This window comes from Aquarana catesbeiana, linkage group LG09 (genome assembly GCF_042186555.1).
Source record: "Aquarana catesbeiana isolate 2022-GZ linkage group LG09, ASM4218655v1, whole genome shotgun sequence".
Lineage (NCBI taxonomy): Eukaryota > Metazoa > Chordata > Amphibia > Anura > Ranidae > Aquarana > Aquarana catesbeiana.
The window spans coordinates 217,600,914-217,627,758 of NC_133332.1; the positions used below are offsets into that span (position 1 = coordinate 217,600,914).

Below are 26,845 nucleotides of genomic sequence, written 5' to 3' on the forward strand. Positions count from 1 at the left end.
TACTAACCCAGAATCTGCTGAAAGGAAAATCCTTCAGACCAGTCATCTGGAAAGTGGTAACGACGGATGCCAGCCTTTCAGGCTGGGGAGCAGTACTTGAAAAGACAACTGTCCAGGGACAGTGGCCAAGAACCGAAAGAACCTTGCCTATCAATATCCTAGAGATTCGGGCAGTGCGTCTGGCTCTAAAGGCCTAGACTTTCAGGTTACGGGATTGTCCTGTCAGGATTCAATCCGACAATGCCACAGCTGTGGCCTATATCAATCACCAAGGGGGCACCAAGAGTCTCTCAGCTCAGAGAGAAGTGAACCATATTCTAACTTGGGCAGAAAGGAATGTTCCGTGCCTATCGGCAGTCTTCATTCCCGGAGTAGAGAATTGGCAGGCGGTCTACTTGAGTCGCCAGCAGTTATTCCCAGAGGAATGGTCTCTAAACCCCGACATATTTCGGGCTGTTTGCCAAAGATGGGGGACTCCGGACATAGATCTTCTAGCGTCCAGGTTCAACATGAAATTAGTCAACTGTGTGGCCAGAACAAGGGATCCAGTCGCATGTGGAACGGATACATTGGTGACCCCATGGGATCAGTTCTCAATGATCTATGCATTTCCCCCTATTCAGTTGCTGCCTCGACTTGTTTGCAGGGTCAAGCTGGAAAGAAATCCGGTAATCCTGGTGGCACCAGCATGGCCCAGAAGGTCATGGTATGTAGAAATCGTAATGATGGCAGTGGAGGGCCCATGGTACCTCCCACTATGGCCAGATCTGCTCTGGCCATAGTGGGCCATCCTTCCTTACGGTCTCTAAATTTAATGGCTTGGCTATTGAAACACACATTCTGAAGAAACGTGGGCTTTCCGGGTCAGTTATCTCTACCCTGATTAATACAAGGAAACCAGCTTCCAGAACTATATATTATAGGGTCTGGTGGGCTTATGCTTCCTGGTGTGAATCAAAGGGTTGGCACCCTTAGAGATATATCATATGCAGAATTCTTGCCTTTCTACAATTAGGGGTAGAAATGAAGTTGGCCTTGAGTACTATTAAAGGCCAGGTCTCAGCTTTATCGGTCTTTTTCAAAGACCACTTGCTACTCATTCTTTAGTCTGGGGATTTATACAAGGGGTAACGCGGCTTAATCCGCCCGTCAAACCTCCCTTGAACCCTTTGGACTTGAACTTAGTTTTGTCTGTGTTACAAAAACCGCCATTTGAACCGATATAACATATTCCCCTAGTCCTTCTGACAAGGAAGTTGGTATTTTTGGTTGCTATATCCTAAGCAAGGAGGGTTTCGGAATTGGCTGCTCTTTCTTGTAAAGAGCCATATTTGATTTTTCATGAGGACAGAGTGGTGTTACGCCCTCGTCCAGACTTTTTGCCAAAAGTGGTTTCAGGTTTTCACCTGAACCAAGATATTGTCCTGCCATCGTTTTTCCAAAACCATGTTCCAGGGAAGAAAAGTAACTACATTGTTTTGATGTAGTGAGAGCAGTGAAAATCTATTTAAAAGCAACTGCTCAGATTCGTAAGATGGATGTCTTATTTATTCTGCCAGAGGGTCCTAAGAAAGGACAGGCAGTGTTGAAATCCACTGTCGCTAAGTGGATTCGGCAAGTGATAATTCAAACTTATGATTTAAGGGGTAAGATTCCCCCTTTTCAACTTAAAGCACATTCTACTAGGGCAGTTAGTGCTTCTTGGGCAGTGCATCATCAGGCCTCCATGGCTCAGATCTGTAAGGCCGCAACTTGGTCTTCAGTGCATACATTCACAAAATTTTATCAGCTGGATGTATGGAGGTGTGAGGATATCGCCTTCGGGCGCGGTGTGCTGTAAGCAGCAGTATAGGTCCTCAAGTCTGGGGGTACCCTGTTGGTTGTGTCTCTCTCCCCTCAAGTAGCATTGCTATGGGACGTCCCATTAAGTAATTAAGGCTCTGTGTCCCATGATGTACGTTTAAAGAAAATAGGATTTTTATAACAGCTTACCTGTAAAATCCTTTTCTTGGAGTACATCATGGGACACAGAGGTCCCTCCCCTCTTTTGGGATTTAAGTATATTGCTTTGCTACAAAAACTGATGTGCTCCTGGAAGGGGGGGGGGGGTTTATATAGGGAGTGAACTTCCTTGATTGGGTATACCAGTGTCAACACCTGAAGGTGGCCTATAACCCATTAGGTAATTACTTAAGGCTCTGTGTCCCATGATGTACCCCGAGAAAAGAATTTTACAGGTATGCTGTTATAAAAATCCTATTTTTTGGTTAGAGAGAGTTTTTTTTTTTTTTTTTTTTTATCCATCACATACTTTTTTCCACTTTTCAATGAGGGACACAGGAGATGAGAAAAGGGTTATGCTGCCAGTTTCAGAAGGATAGGACACTGACAAACAGGTTGTAAGCCAGCCCCAAGTATAACGCCTTCTCTATCTAGCATGCCTCAGCTTTTTTTGCTAGTGTCCAGGAGGACATCTTTTCTCTGCTCCACAGAGAAAAGTTCAAACTTTTTTTTTGCGTTAATCAAGACTCCTCTACAGGGCACTTGAGCTGGTCTCTTTAAGCAGCTATTTGGATCTATTCAGCATTAGGTTTGGAGGCCTTTAGATATTTTTTTTTGTAATATCAAAAACAATAGATGTGCATGTCTTTAAATAAGTTTAAGTAACAACTCAAACATAAATATTCAGGTAAATAATTTGTAACATATGTACCAAGTCTGTATATAAATCCAACAGAATATAAACAGTGATCAGTGCAAGTCCCACTCATAAAGTGAACTATATCTTGCAAAATATCCAAATCTCGTAAAAAGCCTAATGTGCCCGCAATAACACAGCTGAAGTACCCTTCTTAGTGTTCACCCCTGCTCAAAAGCTCCTTACCAGATGATATAGATCTCGTACAAAAGAGATCAATTGTGCCTGGCTGTCATACAGCTATGATATCCAGAGCGCTCCACAAAAATCCCAAAGAACATAAGGAAAACACCAAGGCAAACCCTATAGTGTAGTATAAAATGGAAATAAGTTTATTTAGGATACCACTTACATTCAGGAGATGATAGAGTAACGGTAAACTACTTCCTTTGTCAGATTGAAACCTTGTATTTGATGAGGATAGCTTACGTTTATAAGTCTGACCACACTAAGAGACAAAAAGCATAAACCAATACATATTTCGTTCACAAGTTTTGATGTGTCTGCATGTACCTTTATCTTCTAGAGCACCCAGTGCTTCGGTATGTAACTACTGAATTGCTCGTCCTCGGGCGCTCTCCTTCAGTGCAAGGTGATGTGCCTTTCCTACTGGTAGGAATGTGTGCCAAATCGCTGACAACTGTTCTAAAAGCCTTTGTGTACTGTGTATATTTAGTGCCCTTAGATTGGGATACTTTGGGGTGATCTGAAAGTTACAATTTGAGTCTGGCACATCTTGGTGCCTGCTTTTAAGTTCCTCTGTTAGTTTATCTTAACTTTAGAAGTCCAAGATACAACATTTGTCATGTGTCCTACAAGCAGTGTGGGTTTTGCTGGTGCAATCATACATTTTGTTGGATTTATCGGGATCTCAGCAATGCAATTTAGCTGTTGGCTAATACACAAACTCTGTTTAACTTGATGCGTTTGGAACACTCCTAAATGTGTAAGGATTTTTTTTTTTTTTTTTTTTTCTTTAGGGATATTTCGAGGGGATATGAAAACATCCCAATACCATGCATTAATGGTGAAGACTCTGAACCCTGTCCCATCAATTACAAATATGTGTCGCAGAACTGTGTGACCTCCCCACTGAACGTAGATCGAAACATAACCCATCTTCAGGTGAGGCTTCCAGTCTCTCCAGTGTCTAAATAATGCAATATATATCCTGCAACACTAACTTTGTTTATAACTTTGTCTCTTGCAGTACTGTGTGTGTATAGATGACTGCTCATCTGGAAACTGCATGTGCAGCCAGCTCAGCATGCGGTGTTGGTATGATAAGGTAGGCTCAAAGCTTTGTATTAGAGGAAAGAAAGGTGAAAGTGAAAAAAAATTGACTACCGTTAAAATTCCAGTATATCTAATGATAATTTGTCTTAATGTAAATGAAAAATCAATCCCTTTAACAGAGTGAATTTTTCTTCATCTTTCAGAGTGGACGTCTTTTGCCAGAATTCAACATGGTGGAACCACCGCTTATTTTCGAATGTAACCATGCTTGTTCCTGCTGGAGGAATTGTCGCAATCGAGTGGTACAGAATGGTTTGAAGTGAGTTAAATTTCAACACATTAGTGCGGTTTTGTCCTGGGTTTGGATATTTTAAAGTGTTTGTAAAACCCTACAATAAACTTCTCTTCCTTGCTCCATTTTGGTCTGCTAAATATGCAATTGTTTTTTTTTTTATTGGTTCAAGAAGTGGAAAAATCTGTTGATTTTGCCAGAAACCTTGAGTTGATACCTTCCTGTGCTCTGTGCCTGTGCACAAGGGTGGGGGAAGGGGGAAGAAAGAGATGAGTTGTTTGTGTTCTTTGAAATACACCAGAAATGAAAGAGGCACCACCTAGGGATGGGCCCTGCTGGAGGCAACCCCCCCCCCCCCACCCCCCCAATTGCTGACTCTCTTAGTTCCTTCGTTTTTTTCTTCATCGCCAATCAGCCGGGCGACAGGCTGGATAATATATATCCCAGTAGTCACCCCAGCTCGTCCAGCAAGAGCATTCAGACCCTATCTACGTGTGGGGTTGCCTGCCATAGCCCCGTCCAGGAGCAGGATGGCTAGGTGAGTTTTCTTACAGGGGGAAGCATACGACCAGACTTTTTTTTTTTTTTTAGTTGTCCCGGTCAGTGTTCCCCCTGGCCAACCACAGCTGGGGAACACTGCTTTGTGCACTGGTGCGCAGTCATGTTGGAATAGGAAGGGAGCCATTCCCAAACTGTTCCCACAAAGTTGGGAGCATGAAATTGTCCAAAATGTCTTGGTATCCTGATGCCTTAAGATTTTCTTTCACTAGAACTAATGGGCCAGGGCCAAGTCCAACCCCTGGAAAACAACCCCACACCATAATCCCCCCTCCACCAAATAATTTGGACCAGTGCACAAAGCAAGGTCCATAAAGACATGGATGAGCAAGTTTGGGGTGGAGGAACATGACTGGCCTGCTCAGAGTCCTGACCTCAACCCGATAGAACACTTTTGTGATACATTAGAGCGGAGACTGTGAGCCAGGCCTTCTTGTTCAGTGACTGACCTCACAAATTCGCTTCTGGAAGAATGGTCAAACGTTCCCATAGACACACTCCTACAGAAGAGTTGAAGCTGTTATAGCTGCAAAGGGTGGGTCAACTCCATATTGAACCATACAGACTAAGACTGGGATGCCATTAAAGTTCGTGTGCTTGCAAAGGCAGGTGTCACAATACTTTTGGTAATGTGTGTGTGTGTATGTATATGTGTGTGTGTGTGTGTATGTATATATATATATATATATATATATATATATATATATATATATATATATAGCTGCCACCAGAAAACAATGTTAAAAATACTAGAAAAGGCCCAGAGAAAATTTTCTCTGTCACAATTGCACTGATACGGCTACAATCAAATCAAGTAGAAAAGGCCCACAAACAAGACATCAAAAATACCATTTAAAGTGAATTTATTTGCTTTTATGCCATGGGGAGCATATGTAAGGTGACGGTTACTGTCCTCTTCTGAAAAGGCTTGTTTCCTTGAGTCACTGACCCAAATTAAGTACGCTTATAAGTACATCTGACTTTTCTGATTTACATACATATGGCTATTGTATTTACATCAAAGGGCAATTATAACAGCCAGGGAACTAGCATTTTTAGGAAGTTAGAAGCCCCTATATTGCATTTGTGACTAGAGTAAGTGTTTTTAAAGGTGCCACAGGAGTTGGGAATAAGATTAAATGAGCAGTTATTTCACTGGAGCTCCCTTATACACATAGCAGTCCGAAATCTCTGCCTCAACAGTAAGACGGATCTGCATTTTGCTGTTTAGTCTCATTCAACATGTAGACATTGAATTTAACCTCTTGGTCTTGTTCATGCAGAATCAGATTACAGCTTTTCCGGACCAAGAATAAAGGCTGGGGAGTGCGGTCTCTACAGGACATTCCCGCAGGGACGTTTGTGTGCGAGTAAGTGAGCCGTCTGCAGCGTACCCTGCCCTTCAGTCAAACACACTCGCACTATTGCCCATTTACTGTTTTCACCTTAAGATGCACACACTACATCCAGTTGATCTTCCAATTGAATAAAAATCAGAGAGTCACTTGTAACTGGTGGGAATTGTGTTTTATAACAAGTTCAATATAATGTGAACTGTAAAGAGAAGTAAATCTTTCCCCATGCTGGAAAATTTCTGTTGTAAAAGTGTACATTTGCTCAGGAAAATAGTGGTTATCTAAGAAAAGTCTTGCTTACAGTGCTGTACTGTTAAAGAAACTTTTTTGAGTTTTTCTATAGCGTTGCAATAGGTGCCCTCCATGACACCACTTGGTGTGGCATTGCCATTTTCCACCATTTGTATCATCAGCTAATAGAGGCATTTAGTGCTTGCCAAGTCTGACTCTCAAATATGCAAGTCAGGCGACTCAGTTGAGCTCTTTGATATCTCATGCTGATATTGTCCACAAGGTGGGGACTGGAGAATATGCATCACACACTGTGCCTCAAGTCAGGATTTTCTGCCCTGTTTAAACACTGAAGGAATCTTTCTAAGTGGCAAGGGGGAGAGTCAATACAAACATGCAAGTCACTTATCTAATTTCTCAGTGCACAAATCATACATGCTATAATAGATTGCAGCCACTCACTTGTTCCCGTCTTGTCACACAGAGAGCCTGATATTATTGAAGATTGGACAGTGCTATCGCTCCTATGCTATATTCGTGTGCTCACACCCTCTACAAATGATATACCAACATGTATAAAAATACAATAATGAATTAAAGGGCAATGTTTAGATTCCAAAATATGTGCAAAAATTATATATACATATATATGAAATTTGGTCCATATTATAAGAGAAAATCCATGCAAAAATTCATATTTCCAAATCCAATAAAAGAATAAAAAAAGCCCCAAATGACATCAGCTGCGAAATGATAAAACTTGAGTGAGTTCTTCACAAATTCCTTCTGGTGCACACCAAATACCCAATGCAATCCACCACCACAAGTACTAAATGAACTCACCAGAGCTCTATGCTGGTAAAATTAAAAACCAGCTAATGTACATCACACCACCCGATGTTAGTTTCATATATTCCACAATCACTTAAAGGAAGCTCCCATAGTGTAAAACTGCTTTATTCTTTAAAAACCGTACACTCACATTCCCATGTGTCTCCCCCAGAGTGTGATGTGCATTAGCTGGTTTGTAATTTTACCAGCATAGAGCTCTGGTGAGTCCATTTAGTACTTGTGGTGGTGGATTGCACTGGGTGTTTGGTGAACACCAGAAGGAATACAAGATTGGTAATTTGTAGAGGATGTGAGCACACTAATGTAGCATAGGAGCGATAGCGCTGTCCAAACTTCAATAATAATAATTTTATTATTATATAGTTTTCACATTTTTTTAATTTTACTACTGAATCCTTCTGTAAAGTTCCCTGATGGCTAAAATGTTCATGACACAAAAATTGATGGTATTGTACAGTTTATAATTTTAAAAGAGAAAACCTGCTCATGTTCCTTTTCTCTTCCACATATGTCTTGTTTACATGATCTGTTGCCTTGTAATTGTAAATGTTTCACATTTCATGTTAAAGTGTTACTAAACACAGAACCCTGCCTTCACTATATCTGGTCTCCCAGAGTACACAGAACAAGGACATGCAATTTAGTTTTAGTAAATATAAACTGCTAAATACCTTTTCTCATTGGCAGTATATAGCAGTCTTGTAACTTGTATCAGTGTCTGCTTAAGCTTGTAGGAGGAGTTTTAATTTTTCCCTGACCCTCTGTCTGGACAGTGCTGATTGGCCCTGTGCTGATCACATGCACTCTTTAAAAAAAAAACCTCTCCTAGCAATACACATCAAACGGATCATGTGCAGCCAGACTCCTAATGCTCTGTTCTCTCCAGACATGGGTTGGAGTCAGTTAAAGAAGGGGAGGATCAGAGAGACATGATCACACAGCCTTTATACACAATGCAGAACCCCTTAGAATCCACAGCAAGTATAACAAGCATGCTTTACTGCATATACACACTGATTTTACTGTTGTGGTTTTTGTAACACTTTAAGCAAATTCAACATCATTTGCAGGAACACTCCCTGATCTCCACCTGTATATTCCTATAACAAATGTTTTCATGCCAAAATAGTAAATGAGATTTGACATTTTTGTAACTTTTGTGCAGGCTCTTGTTCTGTGTCAGTTATTTCAGAGAGTGTGCTTGTATTATGACAGAACCTGTAAATACACAGTAGGCTCCATCTGATTTATACAAACAGCTATTTCTAGCTCTGAGATGCCAACAATTTGCCTCAAGAGCCCCAAGTTGTCCTATGTGGAGTTTTGACTTTTCATCCCAATGTCAAAAGCAGGTACCTTCTGAATTGGTACCCCAGAAACCTGCATCCTGTTTTAGGATGGGCTGCTTTTTTTTTCTGTAAACCCTCAAATGGCTTCTAGAAAGACTTTATGTAGTAAACACATCTTGATGTTCAGAACCATAGATGTAGGATACGTCTGCCAGCAATAAACAAGGTTGGTTTAGCAAATTCTAGTTTAAAAGCAAAAGTACGTTTTTTTTTATTATTTATTTTATTTTTTCAAAGACCTGCAATTGAGTTCAGGCAAAAGACAATGATAAATTAAATAAAAACTTCCCTTTTCATAACTCTAAACCTGCAATTGATCCAGATAGAGGAAAAAAAAACCCATTGCTCCAGCAGGGAGCAAAAAATATGAATAGTTAACATTCAAACTGAATGGCACCGCAATGCATGATGCATGCCTTTCCACAACACATGTTCATCGGGCCTAAAAAATCTGTTTCATATGATAGTCTCTTCCAACCTAATTACTGTGAAGGTAGTCCTCTTACGACTGCACAAAGTTCATTTTGGAATAAGCACATAGAAAAAAGTATCACTGTTAAACAAATACAAGCATTTTTATTTTTAGGTATGTTGGAGAACTGATTTCAGACTCTGAAGCAGATGTGCGTGAAGATGACACCTTCCTGTTCGATTTGGACAACAAGGTAAGCATTTTGGCTGCCATATTTCTGTATATACGCATAACCTCTGAAAATCGAATACATTTATTGTATTGCTTTGTATTATTATTATACAGGATTTATATAGCACCAACAGTTAAAACAGCACTTTACAATATAAAGGGGGACAGTACAATTACAATACAATTCAATACAGAAGGAGTAGGAGGGCCCTGCTCATGGAGCTTACAATCTAAAGGAAGGGGGAGGTGGTACAAAAGGTAATAGCTGCAGGGGATGATCTGATGGAGGTGACTTGAGTACAGTTCTTAGGTGGAAGTGGGATAGGCTTCCCTGACATACTGGGGCAGGGAGTTCCAGAGGATGGTAGAGGCTCTGGAGGTGATAACATGGGAGCTAGAGAGCAGGAGTGGAGAGGATGATTTGGGCGATATCTGCAGATGAGGTTGGTGATGTAGCTGGGGGGCAATGTTGTGGCTGTAGCACACTTGTATTGTTCGTCTGAGAAACAATTGGAAAAAATAATTTTCTGTATTCATACAAGTCAAGTCACTCTACTAGAAAACAGAGGCAGAGAATAATCTCATTAACACAACACAGAGAAAAAGAGAGAGTTCAGATGCCGAAGACCGAATCCTGAATGACAACAAGCATTTCAGGAGGAGGAAAAGAGTGGAAACCAGGCAAGAAAAAAAAGGATTGAAGAAAAAAGAAGCTGAAAGTCCTTATTATATCACTCAACCTGATAGGGAACAGGTTGTTTAATAGCACAGCTTGTCGGAAATTAGTCTGATAGGGAACATGAGGCATGAGAGCTTACTGTCTAATAGAGAACAGAAGTAGAACGGTCCTGCTTATAATACAATTTAATTTGGACAAAGCGACATGAGACTCCTGCTTACTATACAATTTAATCCAGATCAGGAGGTATCAGGGTTTTTCTCACTATACAGTCTAAACCAGACCAGGAAGTATGAGGGTCATGTTTGGTATACAATCTATTAGGGATCAGGAGGTACGGGGGCCCTTCTCATCTATACAGTCTGATTGTGACCAAAAGATACACGGTTTCTGATTTATTGTAGTAAAGTGAGCACACCCCTCACATTTTTGTAAATATTTTATTCTGTCTTTTCATGTGACAACACTGAAGAAATTACACTTTGCCTTAATGTGAAGTAGTGTGTACAGCTTGTATAACAGTGTAAATTTGCTGTCCCCTCAAAATAACACAACACATAGCCATTAATATCTAAACCGCTGGCAACAAAAGTGAGTACACCCCTAAGTGAAAATGTCCAAATTGGGCCCAATTAGCCATTTTCCCTCCCCGGTGTCGTGTTCTTCATTGGTGTTACAAGGTCTGGGTTGTGAATGGGGAGGAGGTGTGTTAAGTTTGGTGTTATTGCTCTCACTCTCTCATGCTGGTCACTGGAAGTTCAACATGGCACCTCATGACAAAGTACTCTCTGAGGATCTGAAAAAAAGAATTGTGCTCTACATAAAGATGGCCTAGGCTATAAGAACATTTCCAAGACCCTGAAACTGAGCTGCAGCACAGTGGCAAAGACCATACAGCAGTTTAACAGGACAGGTTCCACAGGCCTTGCCATAGTCGACCAAAGAAGTTGAATGCACGTGCTCAGCATCATATCCAAAGGTTGTCTTTGGGAAATATACATATTACTGCTGACAGCATTGCTATAGAGGTTGAAGGAGTGGGGGGTCAGCCTGTCAGTGCTCAGACCATGTCGTACACTGCATCAAATTGGTCTGCATGGCTGTGGTCCCAGAAGGAAGCCTCTTCTAAAGGTGATGCACAAGAAAGCCCGCAAACAGTTTGCTGAAGGCAAGCAGACTAATGACATGGATTACTGGAACCATGTCCTGTGGTCTGATGAGACCAAGATAAACTTATTTGGTTTAGATGGTGTCAAGCGTGTGTGGTGGCAACCAGGTGAGGAGTACAAAGACAAGTGTGTCTTGCCTACAGTCAAGTATTGTGGTGGGAGTGTCATGGTCTGGGGCTGCGTGAGTGCTTCCGGCACTGGGGAGCTACAGTTCATTGAGGGAACCATGAATGCCAACATGTACTGTGACATACTGAAGCAGAGCATGATCCCCTCACGTCAGAGACTGGGCCACAGGGCAGTATTCCAACATAACGACCCCAAACACACCTCAAAGACGACTACTGCCTTGCTAAAGAAGCTGAGGGTAAAGGTGATGGACTGGCCAACCATGTCTCCAGACCTACACCCTATTGAGCATCTGTGGGGCATCCTCAAACGGAAGGTGGAGGAGCGCAAAGTCTCTAACATCCACCAGCTCTGTGATGTCGTCATCGAGGAGTGGAAGATGACTCCAGTGGCATTCTGTGAAGCTTTGGTGAATGCCCTGCCCAAGAGGGTTAAGGCAGTGCTGGAAAATAATGGTGGCCACACAAAATATTGACACTTTGTGCCCAATTTGGGCATTTTCACTGCTCCCCATTCACACCTCAGACCCTGTAACACTAATAAACACAACACCGGGGAGGGAAAATGGCTAATTGGGCCAAATTTGGACATTTTCACTTAGGGGTGTACTCACTTTTGTTGCCATCGGTTTAAACATTAATGGCTGTGTGTTAAGGTATTTTGAGGAGACCGCACATTTACACTGTTAAGCTGTACACTCACTACTTTACATTGTAGCAAAGTGTTATTTCTTCAGTGTTATCACATGAAAAGATGGAATAAAATATTTACAAAAATGTGAGGGGTGTACTCACTTTTGTGAGATACTGTATACATAATAAAAGGGGGGTTGGGGCGTTGAGGATCCTGATTCAATTCAATAGAAATCAGGAGGTCTGAGTCTCCTGCTTATTATGTAATCCAATGGAGATGAGGAGGTTTGAGGGTCCTGCTTATAATGAAATCCAATGTGGATCTGTAGGTATGAAGGTCCAGTTCATTATACAATCTAATTGAGACCAGAAGGCAGACATGGGGGTAAGTCACACATGTGCAAGTCACAAGCAAGTCTCAAGTCTTAACCTTCAAGTCATAAGCAAGTCCCAAGTTACTGTGGCAAAAAGCAAGCAAGTCAAGTCGAGTCCCTGCTAGAAGTCAAGCAAGTCAAGTCATTTATTTTGGTCAAGTCACAAATTAAGTCAAAATACTGATCTACCCCATTTCCATCCTTAAAATGAGTTAAAAGTCAGTTTTCAGGAAAGGTTTTGTTTCATTTTCAACATTAACAAAACTGCTTAGTGCTTTTTTCTTGGCATATTTTGCCTAGGCCAAGACACAGCACTGGTGGTGCCAAGTCATTGCAAGTCAAATAGCCCAAGTCAAAGTCAAGTCGCAAGTCATTAGTGGCAAGTCAAAGTCAAGTCGAGTCATTTATTTAATTTTGTCAAGCAAGTCGCAAGTCCTCAAACAGGTGACTCGAGTCAAGTCATGTGACTCGAGTCCCCCACCTCTGCCAGAAGGTATGATGATCCTGGTTCATTATACATTCTAATTGTGATTAGGATGTTTTATGGTCCTGAGTGTTATGCATTCTAATAGAAATCAGGAAGTTTGAGGGTCCTGCTCGTTATACATTCTAAAAGAGATCAGAATGTTCGAGGGACCTGCTCGTTATGAAATCTAATGTGGATCAGGGGGTAATGAGGCTCCTGCTCGATATACAGCCTAATCGGTGCTAGAAGGCATGAGGCTCCTGTTCATTATAAAATCTAATCTGGTGTTGAATTATTGCTTATTATACAGCCAATTGGGATTAGGAGGTTTTCTTACTGCATGATCAAATACGGAACTGGTGGCATGGGAGACCTGCTCATTAAATAGTCTAATTGTGAGCAGGAATTATGAGAGTCCGGCTCATTATACAGTCTAATGGGAAGCAGGAAGTATGAGGATCCTGCTCATTATCCAGGCTAATCAGGTGCAGGAGGTATGAGGGTCCTGCAGATTATACAATTCAGTTTTGGAGCAGGAGGTATGGGGATCATTAGACAGTAAACATCACAGGCAAGGTAAAGTGAGCCAATCAGAGTGGCTCAGTGCCATGTGATTGCTGTGTTAACACACCGCAAGCCCTCTCCTTCTTCCTACAATGGCAGAGAGTGGAAGTGAGATTATGCTATAGTGAGTAAACACAAGGGAAAGGCAGGATGAGGGGCATGATGACAGATACAGCAGATGCACTGGTGACACCTTGGCAATAATATATCATGATCATTGCATTTGTTATACTGAAAATCTCACCTTGTCAACTTCAAAGAATCCGGGCCAAGATCTTTCCAGTCATAGCTCCAGATTGGACTGAAAGCGTGGTATGCTGACTTCCTTCTTCTGTTAGACGGCACTCGGTGGCCTCTACCTCATCAGCTGGATCTCTCATCTCGAGGACCAATCTTCCATCCTGCTGCTTGGTACTTGGCCTTGACAGCTTGACCATTAAAACTCAGATTCTGAGAGACCTAGGCATTTTGCATTCTGTAATCCTGATCATGCGAAAAGCTAGTGAATTTCCCACACGTCTTTTGGTAGGCTGTGTTCATTCTTTCCACCAGTTGTTGAGTAGAACAACATTTAACCAATAGCACCATCAAAGGTCAGGTCTTTGCACCGTCTCTTTTTCAGCACCCTCTTGCTAATCATTCAAACTTTTTTGGGACATCTCCATGACATTGCTATCCAGTGAGGGAGCGTTTCTTGTGGCCATCACTTCAGCGAAGAGTTGAAGTGATCAGTGTAGTCCTGCAGGAAGCCCCATTTGATCTTACATAAACACCATAAGGTTGTTTAGAGACCAAGAACCTCATTTTCTTTTTCATACACCATGGGACACAGAGTCCAGCTAATATTCATTACCTGCTGGGTTATACTCCATCATTAGGTGAATAGACACTGGTAGACCAAAGGTCTTCAGACAGGAAGTGATCCCCTATATAACCCCTCCCATACAGGAAGTACTTTAGTTTTTTTTTACCAGTGTCTGCAAGGTGATGGCACGGTTTGATTGAGCTCTCTGAGCTCCAGGTCTCTAGTCCCACAAACACTTCCAATAATGAATCAAGGGATTTACCAATCGGATCCATTTGATACAGGCTTTTTATGCTTAGATAAATGGTACCTGAGCCTCGCAAGGAAGACTCGAGGTTTTGCCTGTAAGTTTTTCCTGTAATGTGGCCTCCGGGCGCTGGACACTGCGAATTTGAAATCCTGGACACTACAGCGCATTTCCTGCAGGGTGCTGTACAGCTCCAAGGGAGTGGACCCTAAACATGAAAGGGTACCCAGTCCTTGAAGGTCCAAGTGACAGGAACCCGCCGTGAAGGGTGAAGATTGGGCCCTTAGTTTCTAAGTGGCCCTGCGTCTGGACGGGTAAGTGAAACCCCCTTAGTTTATTATTGTTGGATGTCCCAGTGATTGTAACAATCAGTCAAGCTAGCTAAAGGCTGGACACCTGTGTGTGGTGATCATACCTAGTTCTGGGCTAGCTGTGGGTGTTTACAAAGTGTGCCTTTTTTGCTTGTGTCTGGCTGTTTTTTACCTGTATGATGGCGCACGACAGTGCACCATTTCGCCTTGGTTCGCCATGGCGCATGTGCGTTCGCAAGAGCGCTGCTGGGCGCAGCAGTTTGTTTGGCGGCCATGGTGCACGCAGCTTCGCCACCCATGCGCTGTAGCCCTTATCTGGGCGCACAAAGATTTGTGTCGTACGCGAATACAGTCACACCCGCTGGCCGGGACCGCGCACATGCATGTGGGGCTTCCAGAAGGCAGCTGTGGGACACCGAGCAGGCTCTGAACAGACACTTGCAGTGGTTCATTTTTCCTTACCTGGGTCACGAGAGTCACCAGGTGTTGCTTGGCAGGCTAAAGGTGCTTAGCAGGATTGTTGCATAGGGGCTTGGTGAGCCCTATTAAAGGGTCTGCCTTCTGAGGTGTTTTAACTACACCCAAGTACTCTGTTTGCGGCATTGAATATCTTCCAAAAAGAGGAGTGGGACTAACACCATAGGGAAGGGCACACCTATGTCATCAGTAGTTCCTGATGAACCTAGTCGTATCCCTAGTGTTGTATCCCCTGAAAGACCAGATGCTCCCGGGCAATCTGAGCCGCTGCGCCTATCTGGTATTGTGCCTACAGTCAACCTTGCTGCTTCACCCTTTATCACTAAGGATGAACTGTCCTCAGTCCTAGCCGGGTTAGAGCACAGAATTGCTGGCATGATTGCCTCCATCCCGCAGGGTGACCAGAAGAGTGACAGATCCCCCTCCCCGCAGTCTCCTTGTCAGCAGCAGGAATGGGTTGAGGATGGGGAAGAGCTTAAAGCTCAGGACTTGGTGTGCCCGGCAGATGAGTCTGCTTCTGAGCAATCTGGACAAGAAGATATCCACTCGATGTCTGCCTCTCAGTCGCAGAGGCTTTTGATCCTGACTCTGACCGAAATGTTTTGTTCTGCCTTTTAAGTTGCCTCTTGCAGAGGTGACTGAGCCCCCCTGGTCCTCTTTGGGATCTCGGAGACCTTTTCAGGTCGCACAGACTTTCCCGCTACACCCCCTGTTGGAACAGGCATGTATACTGTTTGGGAACATCCCGACAGGACTTTTTTGCCTCCTAAAAGGTTTTCCCTTTTTATATCCCATGGATGAAAAGTTCATTAAAAAAAATGGAGCATGCCAGCAGTAGATGCAGCAGTCTCTTCCTTAAACAAGAACCTAACTTGTCCGGTAGATAACGCACAGGGCTTCAAAGACCCTGTTGACAAGAAATTGGAGTTATTATTAAAGGCTTCCTTTTTTTTGGCCAGTTCAGCTATTCAGCCAGCTGTTGCAGCAATTGGTATTTGTCAGTCCGTAAAGGATCAGTTCAAATGGCCGGATAGGCATAACCAGGAGGATGATCTGCCTGTAAGTAAGACAGATATTCCTCGGGCGCTGTGCTTTGTTGTTGATGCTTTAAAGGATTCAATACAGCAGGTTTCTCGTCTGGCTCTCATGTCTGTACATATGCGAAAACTTTTATGGCTTAAGAACTGGTCAGTCAAGCTTCCTTTTAAAAAGTTATTGGCAGGTTTCATGGGGAACGTTTATTCGGTGATCACTTGGACAAATATATCCAAAAGATTTTCGGAGGGAAGAGTTCTCTACTTCCTGTGAAGAAAAGCACCAAAGTCCCTCGTTTAAAAACCCAGGGACTGCTTCCTCAAATGTCTCAGCGTCAGGGCGGTTCCACCGCCAAAAGGACGCTAGGGCCAGGGGCAAGTCGCAAGGCCAGGGCCAGAAATGGACCCTGGGTCCAAAATTCTTTTAAACCCAGCACCAAGCCCTCCTTTTGAGGGGATGCCCCCACTCCATCGGGTGGGGGGAGGCTGCTGCACTTTTCTGACATTTGGAAAACAACAATTCAAGACGAGTGTATCACCTCAATTATATCTTGCTGGAGTTACGGGGGGTTCCCCCTCAGAGGTTTTTAAGATCCAGCGTTCCCTCTGATCCTCCAAAAAGAAACTTATTGCTTCAGGCACTACATCATCTAGTGCATCAAGGAGTGATTGTAGAGGTTCCTGTGTTCGAAAGGGGCACAGGGTTTTACTCAAACCTGTTTACGGTTCAGAAACCAAACCGGGACACAAGGCCCATTTTGGGTCCAAGGTCCCTAAACAAGTATCTATTGATACAGTCCTTTCGGATGGAGTCTGTCCGCTCAGTAGTAACCTCACACCAGAGAGGAGACTTTTTAGCCTCCATCGATATAAAGGACGCGTACTTACACGTACCTATCTTTCAGCCTCATCAGAGGTTCCTACATTTTGCAGTAGGAGCTACAGCTCCCCGGGTGTTCACAAAGGTCCTAGCACCAGTACTGGGTCTTTTAAGGGCCCAAGGAATCCTGGTGTTCGGGTATCTGGACGACCTCCTGCTCAGAGATCACTCAGTATAGGCCCTAGAACAGAGCATAATATACCCCTGGATTATCCAATGTGTTTATCTCCTCAGGCATGCTAAAGCCTAAACTTGTGGTTGCAGGTTCAGAACCTGCAAAAGGAAAAATCCTTTCTCCCGGCAACTTGGAGAGTACTGACTACAGATGCCAGTGTCTCAGGTTGGGGAACGACCCTAGACAGGCTCACAGCTCAGGGGAAATGGTCAGGGACAGAGCAGACCCTGCCCATTAACGTCCTAGAATTACAAGCAGTACGTCTGGCCCTGCGGTCCTGGACGGTGGAGCTTCAGGACTGCCCCATCAGGGTTCAGTCCGACAGTGCCACAGCAGTGGCCTATATAAACCACTAAGGCGGTACCAGGAGTCGTTCAGCTCTGAAGGAGGTGAACTGCATACTAGCCTGGGCAGAGGGACATGTGCCAATAATATTTGCAGTCCATGTCCTGGGAGTGGAGAACTGGAAGGCAGATTATCTCAGCCGCCAGCAAATCTGCCCGGGGGAATGGTCCCTACACCCAGAGGTTTTCCAGGAAATTTGCCAACGTTGGGGATGGCCAGAGATCGACCTACTGGCATCCAGGTTCAACAACAAGCTACAGTAGTTTGTGTATTGAACAAGAGATCCTCTGGCAATTGGAGCAGATGCTCTGATAGTTCCATGGAGTCAGTACTCCCTGGTTTATGCTTTCCCTCCAATCCCTCTCCTTCCACATTTGTTGCGCAGGATTCTGAAAGAGGGGGTTGCAGTCATTCTGGTGGCACCAGCCTGGCCCAGAAGGCCCTGGTTATCAGAGATTGTGATACTGACTATAGACGGGCCATGGATGCTTCCACGTCGTCCCGATCTACTGTCTCAAGGTCCTATATTCCACCCCAATTTACAGTCTCTAAATTTGACGGCAGGCCTATTGAAGCCAGGGTGTTAAAGGACCATGGCATCTCGGGACCAGTGGTGTCTACTCTAGTGAATGCTAGAAAAGCTGTCACAAGGAAGATTTATCATAAGGTCTGGAAGACTTATATTGCTTGGTGTGATGACAGAAAATGGCATCCTCAGAAATATGTGATTGAGAGAATTCTCTTTTCTACAGTCAGCTGTGGAAATCAAATTGGCTTTGAATACAATCAGAGGTCAGGTTTCGACCCTATCCGTATTCTTCCAAAGGCCTTTAGCTTCCCATTCACTGATCTGAACCTTTATGCAAGGGGCAACTCTCTTGCTTCCCCCCATTAGGTCACCTATGTGTTCTTGGGACTCTAACTTGGTGCTGTCTGTGTTACAGAAACAACCTTTTGAACCTATTAAGGAAATTCCATTAGACTTGTTGTCACGCAAGCTAGCCTTCCTGATGGCTATCACCTCGGCTACAAGGATGTTGGATTTGGCGGCCCTTTCATGCAGGGAACTGTACTTGATCCTTCACCATGTCATGTTACGACCTGTTCCATCCTTTTTGCCAAAAGTGGTGTCGGCCTTTCATTTAAATCAGGACATTATTTTGCCGCCTTTTTTCTCTCAGCCTCGTTCGGTGCAAGAGAGACGACTGCATTCTTTGGACGTTGTTCGAGCAGTCAAGGTTCATCTGCCTAGATCTGCGGAGATCCGAGGATCAGACTTTTTTTTTTATTATTTTAACCAAAAGGACCCAAGAAGGGACTGGCTGCTTCCAAAGCCTCCATTGCCTATTGGGTCCGTCAGTTGGTCATTCAGGCCTACGGTCTGAAATGTAAAGCTCCTCCCTTTAGGATGAGAGCTCATTCTACCAGGGGTGTAGGAACCTCCTGGGCTTTTTGCCATCAGGTATCTGTGGCTTAGAATTGCAATGCTGCTACCTGGTCTTCGGTGCATATTTTCACAAAATTTTATCAAGTGGCTGTTCGAGCAGCCGAGGATTGGACTTTCGGCCGCAGTGTACTGCAGGCTGCCGTATAAGTTCTGAAGGCTATTGTTTGGCAGGATGTCTCCCTCCCCTCAAGGCTATTGCTCTGGGACGTTCCAGCAGGTAAGATCCCGCCTCTCTTTTTTAAGGATTTAGTGCTTGCTACAAAACTAAAGTACTTCCTGTATGGGAGGGGTTATATAGGGGATCACTTCCTGTCTGAAGACCTTTGGTCTACCAGTGTCCATTCACCTAATGGAGTATAACCCAGCAGATAACGAATATTAGCCTGACTGTGTCCCATGATGTACTTAAAGAAAAGGATTTTTTTCAGCTAAGTATGACCTTAATGAAGATATTGTGTTTCCTTTCCTGTGGCCAGCACCAGAAACCAGTCCACCCTAAGGATGTCTCTTTTCATTGCCTGGATGTGATGAGTGCCTTCATTGTTTACCTTTTTGTCACTGCTTCCTTTAGTTAGACCAATTCCCTTTTCACCAGAAAGTCCTTAAAGTGGTTCTCCATCTTCCAGATCCACTATTTTTAACTGGATTCAACAGGTTGTTGTGCAGGCCTATGAATTTCAAGAAAAAGTTTCTCCATTATCTATTAAAGCCCATTCCACTAGGGCATTAAAGGGGTTGTAAAGGTAAAAATTTTTTCACCTTAATGCATTCTATGCATTAAGGTGAAAAAACTTCTGACAATACCGCCGCCCCCAGCCCCCCCGTTTCACTTACCTGACGCCTCGAAAGTCAGCTTCTCGTTCCCGACATCTATTCCTCCGCTCACCCTGGCCGCTGATTGGCTACAGTGGATGGATTGGAAGCAGCGCAGCCATTGGCTCGCGCTGCTGTCAATCACATCCAATGACGCGGCGCGCTGGGGGCGGGGCCGAGTGATACAGTGAGCGGCTATAGCTATGGCTATATGTATCACGGGAGCGCGCCCGCAAGCACTAACCACCATGCGAGGGAGCCCGCATTAAGGTGGTTAATGCTTGCGGGGAGGAGCTGAAACAGACGCCGAGGGACCCCAGAAGACCAGGTTCGGGGTCGCTCTGTGCAGAACGAGCTGCACAGTGAAGGTAAGTATAACATGTTTGTTATTTTTTTTTTTTTTAATTTTACCTTTACAACCCCTTTAAGTGTTACCTGGGGTTTTCATCATCAAGCCTTGGTGTGTACAGATTTGCAAATCTGCGACTTGGTCTTCTGTACATACTTGCACCAGCAGATACTAGTTTTATTTAAGAGGCTTTGCAAGCTGCTATTTAATGCCAGTGGTTTGCTTTTTATTTTGATGTTTCTTGTTGGGCTGTTTCGCCTGTGTCGCCTTTAGTGCATTCACCAAAGTTTTCTGCTTTTGGACATTCTTGGGTTTCTTTCTGTCAAGCTGTGTCCTTTTAATGAACAATAGAGAAGATAGAATGTTTATACTCGCCATTAAAGGGATTCTAAAGACTGAACATCTTTAACCCAAGAGCCTGATCGTGATCCAGCGATGTGCACAAGAGCAGCTGCCCTCCCCGGTCTCTGCCACCTCCTTGGCTGAGAGAGAGCAGCTATTGGCTACTGCTGCTGTCAATCACAGCCAGTGAGGCGCTGTGCCCCATTCTGTCTGTTTTAGGGAGAAGATTTAGGAGCGAGCATGCACGAATGCCCCCATAGCAGGTGTAATAATGCATTGTAATGGGGACACGTAGAGAAATGGAGGAGCCTTTACCTTTTTAATATCACTTGAAATTATTGTCCTTTGGGGGACACAGCTCCCTCCTCTCATATTCTTATGTTCTTTTTTTAACTGCTTGCTACAGCTGGGCAGGATTGGTTTGGAGCGGGAGTATAGCCTCTAGGGGGTGGCCATAGGTTTATATGCCTATTTCTCCTGTAGGTAGCAGTATAACCCAAGGTTTCTTATCAGGCTGTGTCACAGTACAGTTTCCAGAATGGACTAAAGAACATATGCAGTATGTAACAGTCTAATTTCACTGTTCCCTGTTGCTGGAGCCACTGAGCTGTCTGCAGTTGGAGACTGGCTAGGAATTCTGCGCCCTCCGCTTTCTACACCTGACCGCTTTCCAGCAACTGCTTTAATCGAGCGGCACTGGCATCGGTCATCCATTAGAGATCATTATAAACGTGCCCAGAAGGCAGCTCCAGCTCCTTTAATGCATCTTTCCGCTCGCGGCCCCGACAGGGCTGAAATTAGCAGTGATAATTAAAGTTGGCTTGTAGAGTTGAAGAAAGGAGCCCCCTCTCCTTCCCTCCTTCTCTGTTCTCCCTATTCCCCGGGATATGAAGAAAACACACAGCTCCTCCTCACAGTGCTGGCCTCATTCTTGTCTACATTCTTATCTCAGGTTCTGTGATGATATATCTAAAGAAAAACCTTCATTTGGCCTTGGGAAGATTTTGTGTAATCTTTGAAACTTGGGTTCTCAACATCCTATTTCATAGATTTATTCCACTTTTTATATTGGCTTTCAGAGTTGGGTAAAATTATTTAGTGTAATTTTAGTAGTATGTTTGACACGTTTCACCTGAACTTCTGAGTTGTTCTAGGTTAGTGACTCAAACTACTGAAGCCAGAGACATGCCAGTCACCTGTCATTTTCAGGAGGAGGTCAGCAATGGCAGCTTCCACATTTTTCATGACAAGTCTCCTTTTAATAAACCTGTCGTGAGCGAGATGTGCACTATTTTCACAAGTCAGACTTTAAAGCTGCTATAATGTCTACCTTCAGGAAAAAACACACATCAAGACAGATATAAAATTGCAAGTTTTTTTTATTTCATATTATTAAAAGGTGGGTTGATAACCTCCAAAATTATAAAAACACTCTTAGTTGTATCTCATAGTCAGCAGACCCCATACACCTTCCCCAGTATACAGTATATAACTACATTGATGAACAAATATATTACACTTTTTCAATGACCTATAGATGGACACAATGTAGGGAGGTGTAATATCCCCAAGTGTTTTGCAAGTTAACCACCTTCAGGAGTTCAATGGGTGCAGAGTAATGTCTATTGTCCAAGACAAAAAAAAAATATTGCATGTATGGTTAAGGACCCACAGAAAACTGACACAAAGAAATGGTGACAAGCCAGACGAGGACACTCCCTGACTATGGTGCCCGGTGGCGACACAGAGGATGCAAGTCATGTCACACATAATTTAATATTACCTCCACAATACAGTACTAAAGGAATGGAAGGTTGTCACTGCCTGGTTGGGGTGACGATTGTACCCATACTTGTGTGCCATCAAAACCCGTGGCATTCTGTCCTGTATATGAGAAGTGGCTGTCCTGGTGGTTTACGTCTCTTCAGTACTACCGTGGATATAAAAAGTCTACACACCCCTGGTAAAATGTCAGGTTTCTGTGATGTAAAATAAAACAAAGATGAATAATTTCAGATTTTTTTCCACTTTTGGGGGGGGGGGCGTAAAACTAAAAAACTAAAATAATGTGGTTGCATAAGTGTGCACACCCTCTTATAATTGGGGATGTAACGGTGTTCAGAATGAGTCGATCACATTCAAGCACATGTTAAATAGGAGTCAGTACACACCTGCCATCATTTAAAGTGCCTCTGATTAACCCCAAGTAAAGTTCAGCTGTTCTAGTAGGACGTTCCTGTACTCTTCATATGTCTGCATTATGGGCAGAGCAGCAAGACTGAAGCCTTTTCTTACGAAGAAAAACATCCAAGTCAGGCCAAATTTTTTCAAAGACACACCTGAAGTCTCCCAAAAGTATGTGGGAAAATGTGTTATGGTCTGATAAAACCAAGGTTGAACTTTTTGGCCATAATTCGAAAAAAAGATATGTTTGGGCTTAAAAACAACACTGCACATCACCAAAAAAACACCATTCCCACAGTGAAGCATGCTGGTGGCCGCATCATGCTTTGGGGCTGTTTTTCTTAAGCTGGAACAGGGGCCTTAGTCAAGGTAGAGGGAATTATGAACAGTTCCAAATACCAGTCAATATTGGCACAGGCTTCAGGCTTCTGCTGAACATGAAGAGGAACTTTATCTTTCAGCATGACAATAACCCAAAGCATACATCCAAATCAATAAAGGAATGGCTTCGCCAGAAAAAGATTAAAGTTTTGGATTGGCCCAGCCAGAGTCCAGACCTGAATCCGATTGAAAATCTGTGGGGTGATCTGAAGAGGGCTGTGCACAGGAGATGCCCTCGCAATCTTACAGATTTGGAGTGTTTTTGCAAAGAACAGTGGGCAAATATTGCCAGGTCAAGATGTGCCATGCTGATAGTCTTTTTGGATATGAGTCTGAATGCTGTAATTAAATCAAAAGGTGCTTCAAAGTATTAGTGTAAGGGTGTGCACACTTATGCAACCATATTTTATTTTTTATTTTTACTTCCCTTCACCTAAAAGATTTCAGTTTGTTGTTCAACTGAGTTGTACAGTTTATAGGTCACATTAAAGGTGGAAAAAGTTCTGAAATGATTTATCTTTGTCTCATTTTTTTTTACATCACAAACCTGAAATTTTAACAGGGGTGTGTAGACTTTTTATATCCACTGTATGTTGTGGAGATAATACCGAATTATGGATGGAATGACTTGCAGCCTCTGTGTCGCCCCAGAGTCAGGACTGTCGGGGAGTCTTCTTGTCTGGCTTGTCACCATTCTCTTCTCTGTGTCTGTTCTCTGTGGGTCCTCAACCATACTGTACATGCAATAATTTTTATGTCTCCATCTATATGTCATTGGAAAAGCTTAAAGGGGTTGTAAACCCTTGTTTAAAAAAAAATAAATAAAAATAGCAAAAATGTCATACTTCCACTGTGCAGATCGTTTTGCGCAGTGTGGCCCTAATCGTCGTCTTCTGGGATCCCCAGGCGGCTCTCGCAGCTCCTCTTCGCATAGGTAAACCCCCTGGGAGAAGCACTCTCCCGGGGGGGTTACCTTGCAGGTGCGTTTCCGAGTGCAGCATTTGCGTCTATAGACACAGAATGCCGGACTCTGCCCCTGCGCCCGGGTCATTGGATTTGATTGACAGCAGTGGGTGCCAATGGCTGCGCTGCTTTCAATCTATCCAAGAGCTGAAAAACCCTGGGCAGAGAGGTACAGCGCATCTCCGCCAAGGAAACGAAGGGCTCAGGTGAGTAAAATGGGGGGGGGGGGGGCTGGGGGGCCCGTCAGTGTCAGAAGTTGTACAACCCCTTTAATATATATGTTCACCAATGTAGTTTCAAACTGTGGAAGGTGTATGGGGTCTGCTGACTATGTACTATGTGAGATTCATCTAAGAGTGCTTTTATCATTTTGGGGGTTATCAACCTACATTTTAATAATATGATCTTGTAATAAAACTTGGGATTTTATCTGTCCTTGATATGTTTTTTTCCTATCTGTCTTTATTGGCGATTCCTGAGGGTAGACATTATAGTACCTTTAAAGTCCCACCTATCCATTTTTCTTTTTTTTTTTTTTTTTTTTTTCTTTTGCTATTGTGTAACAAGTGCTGCTGAGGTTATCGGTTCTACCCATTCTTTTCCTTTGTGCTTTCATAAGTCGTTAACACAAATTCAATCTAATCTCCTTTCTCCTTGCAGCTTTTTTCTGCACTGTCAACGAATTAAACGATAAGTTCACCTTTTAACAAAAAATAATAAATGTACATGTTTTTGCAGGTAAAAAACTGTGCAGAGGATGGATCCCATGAAGCCACACATTTATGCAGACCCGCTAGTATAGGAATGAATGTCTCGGCTTGGGCTCCTAATGAGTTTCACTCTGCCCCTTGGAGCTTAATCATGGCGATCAAAAATAATTTAAAAATTTGCATTTACTATTTTTTGTTTTGGAAGTCTGTAAAGCATTGCCCATCGACCAGCAGATCTCTTGTACCATGCAGGAATCCTGCAGACCTGTCAGTATATCTGTTTGCTCGTACCTGGTACAGGAAAGCAGATACTCACTGACAGGAAGCAGGAAGAATGAATGAAATACCACAGAGCTCATCAGCTCCATGGTAGTTCATTGAGAACTACAAGCTGTCAGGGCTTGTAATGTCCCATCCACAGAGCACTGTGAATGAATGATGTGGGCGGAGCCCCACATGGCCACATTTCAAAGAGTGACAGTGGGCGCCCAGAGAAGATGCCCTGCCTGCTGTGACGGGGGGGGGGGGGGGGGGGGTGGCTGCAGTTGCTGGAACATGTTACATGTTCTTCCCTAAATACGGGTGGAAGAACATGTAACATGTTCCAAAAGGTGAACTTGTTCTTTAAACAGGGCAAATAACAAATGTAAAAAAAAAAAAAAATCTGATTATATTTCATTTGTGATTTTGCTTTATTGTGACAGTCCTGTTGAACCTGAATTTACTGGCCTTCTATGTAGGTTTGTATCTGTTCTAAAAAGAATCTAAATCATTTACTCATCTCTATTTTATGAGTGTTTTGATTTCTTCAGCTGCTTTACAATATAAATCGTCACGGATATTGGGGTGTTAACAGTGAATCATTCAGGCCTGGCGTCTGGCATTAGCACAGCATTCTGGGTTAAGAGCAGCAGCCAGCGTTACCAGCACCACTAAAGTAATTTAAGGCCATGTGATTTCCAGCACTGCTCCTTCCTGTTACTGATAATGTGATTAATCTTGTAAGGCCTATAAAGAAAGTTTTTACCACTTACACTGTCAAGAGCCCATTCCTGGAGTGCTACATAACTCGGAAGATGTTTATTCCCTGTTTCTACATCCCTCACAAAGATGGGGAGATCTCTTAAAAAAGAACAGTACACTGTTTAGATTGAAACTAAAAAAAATGAGCTTTATCTCAGAAGTAAAAAAAAATAAATAAAATTTGGCAGATTTTCCTACCTCAAAGGGCGAATGTACAAGGACATTAGAGATCAATTAAGGTCATTCTGAGGCCAGTGTGCCTTGTGATGTCAGCGCATGGCAAACGCATCACAGATGTGTCAAATTGCTTTCAAGTTCCCCATTTACATTAACCCTAATTTTCATATACATGTGAAAGAATTTAAAATGTTACTATTTGTGTGCGACTAAGCCTCCTCAGCATGTTATCTATGTCAGTATTGGGGACAGCACTCCTTCTACCGATTAGGAATATGACAGTTGTTACTGCTGACTTGATCTTTGTGGGTCTAGGATCAAGAGCTGTCTTCCCCAGTCTGGCTTCACTACATCATGCTTCCCTGACTTGATTGGCTGCAAGTTTGTTGCTGGCCAGGGACTTCCTAGGTAGAGTAGCAAGGATTAGGATGACAGGCCCAGGGGCTAAACAAATGAAAAAAAAACTAATCTCTTAGAATTACTATGTGTCTGTTCCTGTCCCACACTAAAAAGAACCGAAGTGTCTGGTTTTACAAGCAATTTTGACTTTACAGTCCTAAGGTCTCTTTTTTGCATTTACTGCTTGTAACTTAAGCTGGATACACACAGATTAAAATTCAACTGGTTCATCAGTAACCAGATGAATTTCGATCTGTGTGTAGCCCTCCCTATTAGACAGAAGCTGATCACTAGATTAGCTTCTATCAAACAGGTCTGCTGGAAAACCCCCTTTTGATCAGTGGCTTACAACCAATCGGCTGCAGCCCTGATCAGTGACTCCCGGCTGTCAAAATAAAATGTCCTAGCAGAGAGATTCCTGTGTCCACTTAACTTGTGTGGATGCAGGAATGTTGGTTTTTGTTCAGCCTACTGGCAGAACGAAAAAAAAAAAAGTGTGTACCAAGCTTTAGTTGCACCCTTATTTGATTTTAACTTTCTCATTGATCGCTCAGCT

At 43.2% G+C, this 26,845-nt stretch overlaps 1 protein-coding gene across 17 annotated transcripts in view; it reads left to right on the forward strand.

Moving 5' to 3' along the window:
* The window catches only part of EHMT1 (euchromatic histone lysine methyltransferase 1), a 259,917-nt gene that overhangs the window by 225,146 nt on the left and 7,926 nt on the right, over positions 1 to 26,845 (forward strand). For all 17 annotated transcript variants that reach the window (XM_073599701.1, XM_073599700.1, XM_073599703.1 and 14 more), the window contains 5 exons: positions 3,679 to 3,823; positions 3,909 to 3,986; positions 4,138 to 4,253; positions 6,068 to 6,154; positions 9,158 to 9,236. In XM_073599701.1, coding sequence (XP_073455802.1) covers positions 3,679 to 3,823; positions 3,909 to 3,986; positions 4,138 to 4,253; positions 6,068 to 6,154; positions 9,158 to 9,236 — 505 coding nt within the window. The remainder of the gene's footprint in view (positions 1 to 3,678; positions 3,824 to 3,908; positions 3,987 to 4,137; positions 4,254 to 6,067; positions 6,155 to 9,157; positions 9,237 to 26,845) is intronic.